The following is a 13,928-nucleotide window of genomic DNA, read 5'->3' on the forward strand; positions in this document are numbered from 1 at the left end:
CATGTCTCTGTCCTCAACTCACCATCCCATAAATTCCTGTCCTTCAGTCAAACACGCAACATTTGTTTAATGATGTTAGTTAGGCATGTCCTACTAGTCATCAACCTCAGAGAGAGAAACAGAGAGAGACCAAGATGGATGAAGAGGGGAAGTAAAAAAAGAAAGGTAGCGGTTGTAACATCTGCCCTGCTTGGGTTTAAAAAGGCCTTATTTATTTTTGGTGATCAGAGTCGTATACTCAGAAGACAATGATTCTCATTTAGAGTCTCTTGGTTTATAGTCTGTTGAAGTAAACTGCACTTAGCCATACATGATAGACTCAACACAGGAGAATCCAGTATGAAAAATACGGAGCCACAGGAAATCAGCTATAATCAAGCTCGATATTGATTCAAACATTCAAATATTCGGTTCCGCTTACCTCCTACTTCACATATTTCAATACTGCAGAAAACTTCAAATGTGATTTCTTACATGGTGTGAGCAGAGATATGGTACTGGGTGGTTGGTTAGTGTTTTAGCCTGGCGTAATAAAACTTAAGCTTTCACCGTAATAATTACTGCAATGTCTTCAGATCCAATTATATGATGTGGAAACATACATTATTAATGAATTTACTGTCGCAATTCAGCAATATTGAGAATATTAAAACTAGAAGTCCTGCTTTGTCTTCCACATATTCTGTAGCAGAGGCTGTTTCTCTGTAGTCCTTAGATGAAACATGCTGTAACACAACAGATTACCTAGACTGCACAGATTCTGGTTGATCGGCAAAAGTAATTTTGACAAAGAGCTAAAAATGAACATTTAATTACATTTTGGACCTACCCACCCACATGCAAACACTGTGATATATTTTAGCTTTAAAAAGTGTAAAATCAGTTAAAAGGTAGCTTTGGGGCACTATTGGAGCACTATTGGGGCACTATTGGGGCACTATTGGGAAAGTCGTGGCCTAATGGTTAGAAAATTTGACTCCTAACCCTAAGGTTGTAGGTTCGAGTCTCGGGCCGGCAATACCATGACTGAGGTGCCCTTGACCAAGGTACCGAACCCCCAACTGCTCCCCGGGTGCCGCAGCATAAATGGCTGCCCACTGCTCTGGGTGTGTGTTCACGGTGTGTGTGTGTGTTCACTGCTGTGTGTGTGCACTTTGGATGGGTTAAATGCAGAGCACGAATTCTGAGTATGGGTCACCATACTTGGCTGTATGTCATGTCACATTAGTATATTATTATTATACAACTTTCACATTTTGCCTCGCTCCCATAAAACGGAGAATATCCAACCTTGTGCCTGTAAACCATTTAAATTTTGTACAACATTCTTTCCTATCTATTCTGACGCTCTGTAAAAGGTAAACACTTTAATCTTTAATGAAAATGATGGATGTGTACCCTCTGAATCTGGAATCTTGTTCACAAATGAGGTTGGAAGCAAACTATGTATCTTCTCACATTTAGAATAACAGCCAGGACCACTGAGACAAATCCATGCTGCTAATCTAAATGAACTGATTTTATTTAGTCATAAGAATAAAGGATAGTTGACTTTATTTATCTACAGTAGGTTACACTAACTAAAGTCAAGAATCAGGTTCAGATCAGGTAAAAAATATGAAAAGTGAAAGTTAATAACTGCACATTTTGACTTTTTTACAGTGCAGCATTGACATTTGAGTCATTATATGACAAATTTCCACTGTTTGTTCCACAAGTTTGCGTAATTGTATCTTTGCCTGTTTTGTTGTTTTGCTTTCATTATATCTGGACATTGGATTGATGCCGATAATATAAAACATGATTATTTTTAAGGATTACATTTTATGGGGCTGTCTGAGCAAAAGGCACACTGCTGCTGTACTGTTGAGGTGGTCTCATTTTCCTCATACTCGCTCCTACTTTTAACAGGCAGAATTAATGAGGACATTGAGAGGAGCCATCACCATATTTTTTCAATAACAAATAATAACGCAAAATACTCCATCTCATCAGGGAGCTGCTGCACATCAATTACGCACAAAATCATATTTACTCAGTGCAGAAGGGACCTGCTACTGAATTGTTCCAAGTTCTCCAAGCATTCTGCCCATTCACGTTACTGTTGATTGAATTTATGAGCAATTTTTCACATTAATGGGACTGTCTTTGTCTGGTTGAAACCATGTGTGTGAGTGTGTTTTGTTTCTTTTATTTTCCCTACATGTTTGTGTATGTGGTCATTATAAGGCCTGAATAGCTATTGTGTCTGTAAGCATCTGAGAAAGCGAGAAGAAGAAAATATGGTGAGTGCTTCTGCTTTAATCAGCAAGCAGTCTTCAATTACAGGGCTGCATGAACTTTTTAAACAAAAGTCACATCACCAGATGTGCCTGTTACTCAGACGTGTGGACAACAGTACCTGCTGCATTCGTGAATGTGTTGTATTCATGCTTGAAACCACTTTAGAGAACATAAACTGTGGAACATTTGGCATCTACACACATAGGAGAAGAAAGCGTTTATTGTTATTGTTAAATTAGATGCTGTGATGAGGAAATTGAGGGAAAAAGCTGAGACAAGAGTGATTCAGGGTTGTAGACTCCAACGAATTAATTAATGACATGTTTAGCTTTCTCTAATTGCTTGCTATTATTACAGAGTTGAAGTAAAATATAAATAAACACATTGGGCATCACAGCTGATCCATTTATACTCATTGAGTGGGTAAAGTAACTCATTTGGTGCCCACTGCGGGTGAGATTGAAGGGAAGATGCGGTCACGTTTACCCATATTTAGCCTTGTCATTGGCCAGCGCCAGGCGTCGAATGTTGGCCACACAACTGGCTGCTGCCTCCTGCAGAATCTCATCCGTGGATCCGATCATGATGAGCAGGAGCTGCGAAGAAAAGAGGAACATGAAATGATAACGCTGGCCAACATTCTCCTTTCATTAGAGAGAACGAAAACCGCATAGCTACAATAACAGTCATTCACGAAGGCCTCTTACAGCAGTTCTTTCCTGGGGCTTGAAGGAGACATCTAATCTGTTATTAAGCTATAAATGCAACTGTTTGCACACTGCAGATTTTTGCCAGAGGAGTTTACAGCTCCTGCGGCTGCCAAGGCTCGCTGCCTACTGGATGGCAGCAGCACTGCGCCGGCTCATTAACTCACATATCGGTGTGTTTAGTTGGGTTGAGAGAGCTAGATAAGAGGTAGAAAGTGAGAATATGGCACAGAATTTATGTGAGTAAGTGTATTACAGGAATTGTGTTTGTTACTGCAATGAATAGGTTGAGTAGTTGTTTTGAAATTCTCCTCTTGTACAGCCCTGAACATTTGGCTATGTACTAAACCACAGTTTGGCTGCACTCTCCATCAGATCAAAGGTCATATCAGATCCCTCCACTTCAGCCTTGTGTAACCCGCTTCTTTTGATCCGGACTCTAAAAAAGACCACTTTCTGGAACATTCAGACTATATATTAAAAGCTTTTTTTTATTGTACAATGAGAGTTGCTTATTATACAGTCACACAAAGTGAACCTAAGGGGTAGAGTTTGTGCCAATGCCACACTGTGGGTAAGTTATAATACAGTTGTCTTTCTGTCAAGGGAGGGAGAGAGACAGACAGACAGAAAGATTAGTGGCGAGTTGTGTTCCTAAATCTAAATAAACACAAACTGCGGACAAACACATTGGCACTTTGGGCAGTCTAAATCTGTTTGGTATGTGTGTGTCCCTCACTGCAGTACCAATAGAAGGTCATTCATTGAGCTTCACATAGTTTATGCAAACACATTTAGGCCAGAAGTTTTACTTTAGCAGGCTATGGTCAAACCAGATTCTCAAAAACCATGGATCTTTTTGTTTCTGAATGCTTAATGGCAGGATATGAGCATGTTGTCACACATATACATCACTTATTCTGCATTTCAGAATTTCAAAATTCTGGCCAATACTAATGCTGTAATTCAAAGAATATTTTCATGTTACAGCCGATAACGAAGTCAAGCAAGCACTAAAGAATCACATTTTTTTATGGTTCTATATATGTTTTATTGTACCAGTGTTTACCATATTTGAGATGCTCTATGTGTGTGTGTTGATCAATGTTTATGTGAATAAAATACTAAATTAAACTGGTTAATCTTACAAAGTGATAATGTTTCTTCAGAAGTCTTGGATTAAACTCCTTGGTTTATTTGGATTATGTCTAATCCATAATGTCTTTTTGTACTTTTGGAAGCATGAACATTTTGGTTGCACAGACCAAATGGACACAGATGGACAAAAATGATTTCTGAAGATGAGCAAAGTCTTATGGGTTTGGAATGACATGAGGGTGAATAAATAATGATAGAAATTTATTGGTGAGCTTTAGATGACAATACTCAATATTGACTGAAACATAAAAAAATATACCTTTCTAAAACTGCGTCAGTGCTTGTGGATTTGAGATCTATTCATGGCTGAGATGAGTGTTAAGACTAAGTTTAAACTATTTTCATGTTCTACACACATGCACCAAGTTTATATAGACAACACTAAGCCAAGGCACAGAATTCCCCAAATTCTTGCTAAAAGTTAAATAGTGAAGAATAAACAGATGGAAAGACGAATATTCTATCTGTGAGCTCCACCGGATTCCTGAACTAAACCGACTTGCACTAAAAAAAAAAATGCTTCGATAACATCTCTCCTCGTCTTTATTTGTTAAAACCATCTCCAGGTTTTTCACATAATTTCAGCAGTCTCTCTCCAGCACATGAATGTATCAGTTATCATGTTCTGCTGGATTTCCAGATTTGCCGTTTTTAAAATAGATCCCAAAACACCTCGAACGGATGCAAACACGAGGCTGCAGCAACATGCCAGCACGTTCAGACAAGCTGCTTTTGTGAGCAGTCAGAGGATGCCCGCGACAGGGTCAGCCACCGTTTGCCAGAGCTCATAGAGTGTTATTCAGCCGTGGCCAAACAGGGGCTCCTAGGGCCTGGAGCGGAGCCTCAGATAAGCACTGCTCTCTGTCTAGCCCTGCCCCTCTCAGCTCTCCCAGCTGGTTCCTGAACAGACTATAATAGTCCACTTGTTAAATACTCCCAAACCTCAGTAACATGATAACTTGCCTCATGTTTGAAAAATGAATCACAGTCTCTAAGACTTTCTTCTGTCTTATATGCCGCAAGAGCAGGAGGATCCTGACCTCCAGGAAGGAAAAGTGAAAGCATGTTTTCCCAGGGTTCTCTTTCAGCACAAGCACATGTACGTAAGTTCTCACACATGTACACATGCTTGCACACACATGCCATGTCACGCATGTAGGTGTTGTGGTGTTAAGTGCAGCAGCGGTAAGCTGCCGTTTCCTGAGGAGAGGGTTTAAATCTCAGTAAAAGCCCCCCGTCCACCCGCCTCTACTTGTTCTCGTCCTCTACCCTCACTTTTGTCTTTACCTTTTTACTCATATTACTCATATTCCAGTTTTCTTCTCCTTTCATTGATCTACTAGAACCCAGTTCTAAATGGCTTGTCCCATAAATGGCATATGTGACCCTGGACTACAAAACCAGTCTTAAGTCGCTGGGGTATATTTGCAGCAATAGCCAAAAATACATTGTATGGGTCAAAATTATCGATTTTTTTTTTTTAATGCCAAAATTCATTAAGATATTAAGTAAAAATCATGTTCCATGAAGAAATTTTGTAAATTTCCTACCATGAATATATCAAACTTCATTTTTGATTGGTAATATGCATTGCTAAGGGCTTTATTTGGACAACTTTAAAGGCGATTTTCTCAATATTTTGATTTTTTTGCACCCTCAGAATGCAGAATTTCAAATAGTTGTATCTCAGCCAAATACTGACCTATGCTAACAATCAATGGAAAGCTTATTTATTCAGCTTTCGGGTGATGTATAAATCTGAATTTCGAAAAATTGACACTTGAGAGTGGTTTTGGGGTCCAGGATCACATATTGATCTTGTGAGCTGCACACAAAAGCACACAACACGATCAGTGTAATCCGATTCATGACAAATGACTCATATGAACTGGTTCTTTTTAGTGAACCAAAAAGTGTGACCAGTTTAGTATGATCGTCGAAACTACTCTAATGAGTAATAGTTCAAAATGTTACCCATTTAAATCATTTTGAAAAAGTGTTAATATCATTTATATATTATTAATGTATTTAATAATGTTTTGAATTAGTTTTCATTTTAACATTAGTTTATTAGAACAATAGTAAGTATAATGAGTTTTTATCTATTGTTAGTTTTTGTTATATATATATATATATTTTAGTCATTTTAGTACTTATTTCAGTTAGCTGCCAAGTTTTTCCATCTTATATTTTATTTTATTTAATTTCAGCTTAATTTCTATTACCAGAAACATGACCTGTATAATTTACATATTAGCATATAAAATTTCTTAAAATGTTAGCAAAATGTACGTTATAACTTAAATACGGCTAGAATAGAATCAAAATCAGAATCAAATTGAATCAAGAATTTGCAAATCAAAATTGAATTGAATTGTGAAATCTATATTGATGCTTTTTATGAGGAAATTTACTCATGTAAATAAGCAACACAAGATAAGTCTCTTCCTTTCTTTTACTATTTCCCATATACACTTTCAGGATATACTCGGACTATTCACTTATTCTTTGTTTTATTCTTTTCCTGGCTCTCCCTCCTGTTTTCTTTATTCGTATTCCTCAATAAACATGCAAAGAATGCTTTTCATGTTATCTACACACATCTCTTAAACCTTTTTCAACTCTTACACCTGAGATACCCTGCATTCCTCACCTCAGACGAAACAGAGGGTCGAGTCATGCTGTTTCAAGACATAAAACTCTCCAAACTTCAGACACATGCTACAGTAGACAGATCAGAAAGCTCCGTGAGAGAGAGCGAAAGAGAGAAGACTGAATAGGCTGAGTGTTTATAAGGACGTCATCTGCTTGCCATATCCACAGCAGCTTCAACCTGCTACACACAGACCATGACTAAAAGGAAACGTATGGAATATTTCTACAGGTCGAGGCTAAATCATGCTCTTTTTACATCTCTCCTTCATTTTTCTAACATTTGCACGCATACTGGTTTGTTTTAAACACATAAATAGGACAGGAGGGAAAACAGAAGCAACATTACAGGACTTTCACACAACATGCGCAGGTTTGCAGTCCATAAAAAAATACAGTCTAAGCCGCACAAAACAAACCAGGATCTGGCAACTCACACCAGCTGGAATCCTCTCAGATGAAAATGGCTGATAATTACCGTTCGTATTTTGTAATTTGTCTCGCAAAGGTATTTTTGCCTATGAAAGGAGTTCTTTAACAGAAAAATCAGGCTAAAGCTGTCTGCAAGGATTTATGGTTTCAACAAACAATCTGCAAAGCTGTGGCAGTGTGCTGGAGGGAAAGAGAAACTGGAAGAAAAGAGTTTTCTGAGCATCAGGCACAACGAGGCACATCCGAATGATACTGAGCGTACATGTCAAATCAAACGGAGTGTGTGTTTAATTACCACAGGCTACAGGATGCTCATACACACAACATGCTGAACGGTGTCTTTCAGAGATCAGCAACCTCAGCCATAGTAGTTCCCAAATGGGCTGAACTTTCATACGTCTGTTTTTTGAGGTGTAACACGCTTGTAAAATCATAAAAGGCTTTTGTTTCAGAACCAATTTAAAATGCTCTTTCATATTTTATGAAATATTCAAAAGGAATATTAAAAGTTGTTTTCTGCGTTTAAGTAAATTGTGTAAAAAGTGTAAAGGCAGAATTTGGAGAGGCTGGAGGGTGCAGAGACCATCTCTAATGTATTTTCCAGTGTAAAATACTTTCTTCTCAATGCTTAATTTCCTCTGCTAAAGCTTGGGGGACTGAGTTCTACACCATTAAGAACGTCGAGCTGCAAAGTTACAGACAGAACATAAGTCTGAGAGGGCACAGCATGCAAAAGCGGGAAAGGGAGAGAGAGCGGAGGAAATCATTACAGCTCTTAGCTGTTGGGTGTACAAGGGCTTCTGACTCTGAAATACGATTGCAATAATAGCAAGAGGCAGTCTTGAGTTTTACACCCCTTCATAAATTAGACTGCAGTGCAGACATCATTCCCTGATAAACTGTCTCTCGAAACCCATTTACAATGGTAGGAAATATTGTTTTAACATGTCTTCTGTCACAATAGCGGATATATCATTTTAAATGACAGTTGTGCTAGTGGTTGTTCAGGTGCAGGCAGCAAATATGTCAGTGAGAACAAGTTAAAGAGGTAATGAGGGCGCAATTGAAGGCTGGATTGTGCAACTCATACAGACACAAGCATTCACACAGACACAAACACTGAGTTGTCCAGTTTTTGTCATTGCTTGAACCAGGCAAAAAAAAAAAACACATTCGCCTTAACGATTTTTGCAAATTGGACATTACTCTTTTGGAACACCCAAAGTTCAGTCCAGCCTCCAATTATGGGCTGAGCTGAACCACATTCACTGCACCAGCACATCAGACTACAGCACACCATTAAAGGAACATGGGAAAAAATATTTGGCTGCAACTGCAACACGACAACCACTCTCATAATTTATATCCAGTTGTTATTGGGGGTGTTGGGGAAGCGTTTTAACTGTATGTACAAGCTTTCAAACAGTTTTCTCATGTGAAAATCTCATTGGGAAAGTGAAATGTGGTTAAATCTGAATATTGGCAAAACATGTTTTTTTTTTTTTTTTTTTCCCAAATTGAATTACAGTATACATAAATAAAATGTCATCTTTTATTGAAGAATATGTAGTTCACTAGTGTTAACTGCACAGTCATCAGGTAGAGAGTATACTGAGTCTATGCTGAACCCAGTCTGAGTACATGGAGGTTTCTAGTTTAGTCTATATAAAAGACCTCTTAGACTTTCAGTGTCAGAAAAAAGTGCAAAAATAGTACATTTAGAGATACATCTTGTAACTGGGACAGTACCCTTAAAGGGGTCATGACATGGATTTTTAAAAATTATTTTAATATGTTCCTTGAGGTTTACTTAATTTTAATAAAGTTTTTTGTACGAACAAAATAAATATGAGGAAAAATTATTTTCAACCCTCATTCTAAAGCTCTCTTAGAAACTCTCATAGAAACAGTTTTTAAGGGGTGTGTCCTTTAAGGTTCTCAGTAATCTTCCACTGTTATGATTGGCTAACGTCACTGCATTGGAAACCTTATCAACGCCCCATCGCTATTACATGTGTGTTTTGACAACATAATCAAAATGAAACGCTCATTTCCAGAAAAGCATTATAAGATTTACTTACAGTTTGTGAGGCAGCTGTAGTCAGATATAGTACTGCTTCATCTTTCGAACAAATGTTTCTTTGTGAACTCTCCATGACACTGTGTCTCATTTACAAAACAAAATGCTCTTTACAAAGATGCGAACAAGCTGTTTAAACCAAACGCATCAAAGCAAGCATTCTTTCACTGCATATGACGACAGAATCAAGTGGACTGTGTGAGAAAGCGAACGTGCATCTGTATACTGTAGACAAGATAGCAGCAGTGATTGTAATTTCTATTTGCTTTTGACGCTATGCGACACTCGCATTCAGTGTGATCAAGTGTCAAGATGTTAAATGACTGAATGCCACTAGGCGAAGAAGACTATCCTTTGATGTCTTGCTCTGGAGGCAGTGTTTATGCAAACGACTGTGCCCAGGTGACGCCACCTTGTCCCTCGGATACAAAACAAGCAATTTTGGAGCTTAATTAAATAAATGCTTTGTTTATGAATAGGATGTTTTAAGTTATGTAACTTGCAGGATGGTACAAAGCCAAAAGATCAAGGCAAATTTGATTTCTCATGTCAAGACCCCTTTATAAAAGACAACTTTGTACCTTAATATGCACACCTAAAAGGTGCATATTTGTACCTTTGAGTAGTTATATATCCTTAAGCTACTACGATGAATCTTGAAATGGAAAATAATGTAAAACATGTCCATTTAAGGGTACTGCCCAAGGGACAAGCAGTCCTACCCTTAAAGGTAAAATTTGTGCTAATTTTTCTGAGAGTGGAATAGCATTTTAAGGGTTATGCTAATCACTAGGTGACATTATAGAGTTCTATAATAAAATGCATTAGCTTTCTTTTGAGCTGCTGCAGTCTAGACCTGTCACTCTAACAGCCACATCTTGAAATGCTTGATTTTTGGCATTAGCAGAGAGCAGTTTTCCCTAAATAACCCTGCAAGAGCTACAATAAAACCTACATCACACCTAACACATAAATCCGTTTAGTTACTTGTAAATTGAGCAATTATTACGGAAAGTTTTAAAGACCATGTAAGGCATTGTTGTCTAACATACCGTGTATCTTTTGATTTGAGCGCCATATTGAGTGGATTCCAGAAACTGCCACTCAGAAAGTATCCCAGCAGTGTTCTGTCACCCCAGACCAGTCTTGTCCTGGCCAAAGTCATGCCACAATCACATTCTGCTCCTTCTTCCCAGCAGCTTGCTGAGCAACCGTTCCCCGCGCAACAGCCTTTCAATGCTCAGCAGCCCTGGCATGCTAGGGCTCAGGGGATAACTAGGGGGTGGCGGAGCGAAGCTCAGTATACACACTGCTGTTTGCTCTGCTGAATTCCCATGACGGTTAGAAAACGCTCTAACTTCCGCCCCCCCCCCCAACAAAACCATCACCCCCACCCCTTCAAAAAAAGAATAAGAAAACATGCCTTGTTCTCCTGCCCTCGCTGCTTAAAAATAGTTTGAAAAACATCCTCTCAAAGCTTATTAGTGATGTTTTCATATGCCAACCCTGCTTGTACTTTGGAGAAAGCTCTCAGCTAGCAATGCGAAAAATGAGATCATGCAGTACCTTGACTACTCCGTTTTCATGCATTGTGATGCAGTTGTTAGGGTCTTTAGACAGCTCAAACAGAGCCCGGGCTGTCGCTTGGTGCACCGAAGGGTCTTTTGATCTAAGGTAGTGTACCAGCGGGGCTACAGCTCCAGCTTCCCCAAATGATACACAATTACTCCCCCACTTACAGCAGCAGGCGATGGCTTCTGCCAGGTACCGCCGTAACTTATCGTCCCCCTGTACAATCACACAAAGAGAGGGCGACAGAGAAAACCTAATTAAATCGAGAATTGACGGATACACATTTTTAGTATGGTTACAATTGAACATACGGTTATATTTTCAGTAATAGAAAAAATACACTAATATTATGAGGTGTCTTTACTGTTTGTTTGGCTTACGTTAGAATAACAAAAATGCCTCCAATTTCAGAGAAGGGAATTTGTCAATGTGAAACATGATCAGCACTTACGGTATTGGTGAGATTGGCCAGCATGGGAACCACACCATGGTCTGTAATAACTGCCAGGTTCTCCACATCTTTAGCAATTTTGGCAATGGCTGCACAAACACTGGCCAGCACATCTTTATTCTGTGATTTTAGCAGGTTAACAATGAGCTCCAAACCACCCACAAAGGAACGCACCATTTCTCCAGCATCCTAAACACAGAGAAAACAAGAAAATGTCATGAATTGCGAAAACATTTATTTTTATGTGTTATCGTGTTAAATCATTCACTGAACTATTGAGAATAGCCACATTTCTCTTATGATATATGGAGACAATCCAGCATGCTTTGGGATGAGACGCAGGCTGTGAGATTCAGCAAGTCTGTACTCATTCTGTCACATATGAAACCTGTACATGTCAAACTCAATCAGTCCACACTACCTAGAGAATATACTCACCTCGGAGAGGAAATACGGCTGAAAAAAAGGAGCATTTGTTATTTTTCCCTTTGTCTGTGCGTGTGTGTAAAGCAGAGCTTGTTTTAGGTTTGGTGGCACCATTGGAGGACGCGTTTTATCCCAAAGGCCTCAGGTCACATGAAAGCTCATGCCAAAGAGGTCAACCACAGTAGAACAGTGGGGATTAAAAACACACAAGCCCACATATTGCACAGAAATGGCAACTTTAGGCACTCTTTTATATTCAGTCCAGTTGTGCCAGAGGGTATGTAGCATGCCAGCATGGCACCAGACTGTTTAGAACGATTATAAAATAGTACAGTGATATCTTTATTGACGGTACAGAGGCATATCATTATGGTTTTGGAATCAGATGAAGCCAAACATTCAGTAAACAACCCAATCTTGTATTCCCACCTGCTATTTTTACTGAATAAAGATGCCACTTGCGATGACAAGGAATGATTATGGAGTACCACAGGTTGCTGCTTCTGTTCTGGCCATGAACAACACGACACAACCATGACTTGAGTTCAGCTTTGTGTGAACTGGAGTCTCCTAACCTAAAGAACAAAGTTTAAAGTCCCTGACTCTCTTGTAAGTACAGTCCTCTGTGGTTCTCTTGAGAACAATAAAGTCTGTCCCTCTATAACCCTGTATTTCACAACACAGCTTAACCCTAATAAACCCTTGTACACCGCACAGCAGAAATCAGCCTTCCACCCTGCAGACCCAGAAAGAGAAGAGGAGACCCAGAGCAGGTCATGCGTGCAGAGCAGGGTGAGCCTCTAAAGTGATGCCAAAGGATAAGATCTGTGTTTAGTGTGTCTGGGCAGAGATCAGGGAGGAGAGGGGAGGAATCTGCAGCGTGTCTCTCACAGGAAATGGCAGTACAGGAATACTGATGAACACTGGGAAAGCGAGAGAGAGAGAGAGAGAGAGAGAGAGAGAGAGAGAGAGAGAGAGAGAGAGAGAAGCTGGAGCAGAAGAGGAAGTATGGCAGAGCCACCAGCTGCGGAGGGTCACTGAGGAACCCTTTCAACCCAGGGCCCACAAAAACATCCCCAACTAAGTTCCACATCAGCAAACACAGCACGAAGTGAGACGTGCAGAGAGGGAGGAAGAGTGAGGGAGAAAGAGGGAGAACGGATGAAACACAAACAGTGTACAAAAACCAATGTAAGCCAAGCTAAAAGAGGGAGAGGAAAAGGCCCAAGAGAGAAAAGGAGAAGAACAAGATGCTGGGAGTGTGAATATGAGAGAGAAAAATTAGGAAATTGCACTCAACAAATTATAGCATTCAGGAAATTGAGTGTGAGGTATAACACTTTAACGTTTACATTAATGATTTTGGAGGTTTTAATTTAAAGCACACATCAAAAGCAACAAAAGCAGATTATGGTGTCTTCTCACATCACCTGCTTCTGGTTGTGCTTGAACACACCACAAATATTACATCCACCGACCAACTAACACATATATTCTGCACCTGCATGAGAGGAAATAACTCTCCATACCAGCAGGTGGCAGTAGCCTGTATTCACCGGAAGACCTAGAGCTGCGGATATGCAAACCGTAAACCAAGCAGTGCTTGCCTTACTATGGATTCGCTACAGAGCTTCTTTGAATATGTTTGAATATTAGTCGAGTTCTTTCTATCCCCTCTTGGCTTCATCTTTTATATTCTTTCATCACTTCACATATATTCTGCACCTGCATGAGAGGAAATAACTCTCCATACCAGCAGGTGGCAGTAGCCTGTATTCACCGGAAGACCTAGGACTGCGGATATGCAAACCGTAAACCAAGCAGTGCTTGCCTTACTATGGATTCGCTACAGAGCTTCTTTGAATATGTTTGAATATTAGTTGAGTTCTTTCTATCCCCTCTTGGCTTCATCTTTTATATTCTTTCATCACTTCACATATATTCTGCACCTGCATGAGAGGAAATAACTCTCCATACCAGCAGGTGGCAGTAGCCTGTATTCACCGGAAGACCTAGAACTGCGGATATGCAAACCGTAAACCAAGCAGTGCTTGCCTTACTATGGATTCGCTACAGAGCTTCTTTGAATATGTTTGAATATTAGTTGAGTTCTTTCTATCCCCTCTTGGCTTCATCTTTTATTTTCTTTCATCACTTCCATTTTTTC

At 39.5% G+C, this 13,928-nt stretch overlaps 1 protein-coding gene across 3 annotated transcripts in view; it reads right to left on the reverse strand.

Moving 5' to 3' along the window:
- Positions 1-2,580: 2,580 nt before the first annotated feature.
- Positions 2,581-13,928, reverse strand: part of odad2 (outer dynein arm docking complex subunit 2) — a 49,471-nt gene continuing 38,123 nt past the window's right edge. For 2 of the 3 annotated variants that reach the window (XM_042735448.1, XM_042735447.1), the window contains exons 18-20: positions 11,336-11,524; positions 10,879-11,100; positions 2,581-2,879 (exon numbers count right to left, since the gene is read on the reverse strand). In XM_042735448.1, coding sequence (XP_042591382.1) covers positions 2,766-2,879; positions 10,879-11,100; positions 11,336-11,524 — 525 coding nt within the window. In that variant the 3' untranslated portion in view covers positions 2,581-2,765. The remainder of the gene's footprint in view (positions 2,880-10,878; positions 11,101-11,335; positions 11,525-13,928) is intronic. The other variant, XM_042735449.1, reaches the window with a different exon arrangement.

Source organism: Cyprinus carpio, chromosome B12, assembly GCF_018340385.1.
Source record: "Cyprinus carpio isolate SPL01 chromosome B12, ASM1834038v1, whole genome shotgun sequence".
NCBI classification, from domain to species: domain Eukaryota; kingdom Metazoa; phylum Chordata; class Actinopteri; order Cypriniformes; family Cyprinidae; genus Cyprinus; species Cyprinus carpio.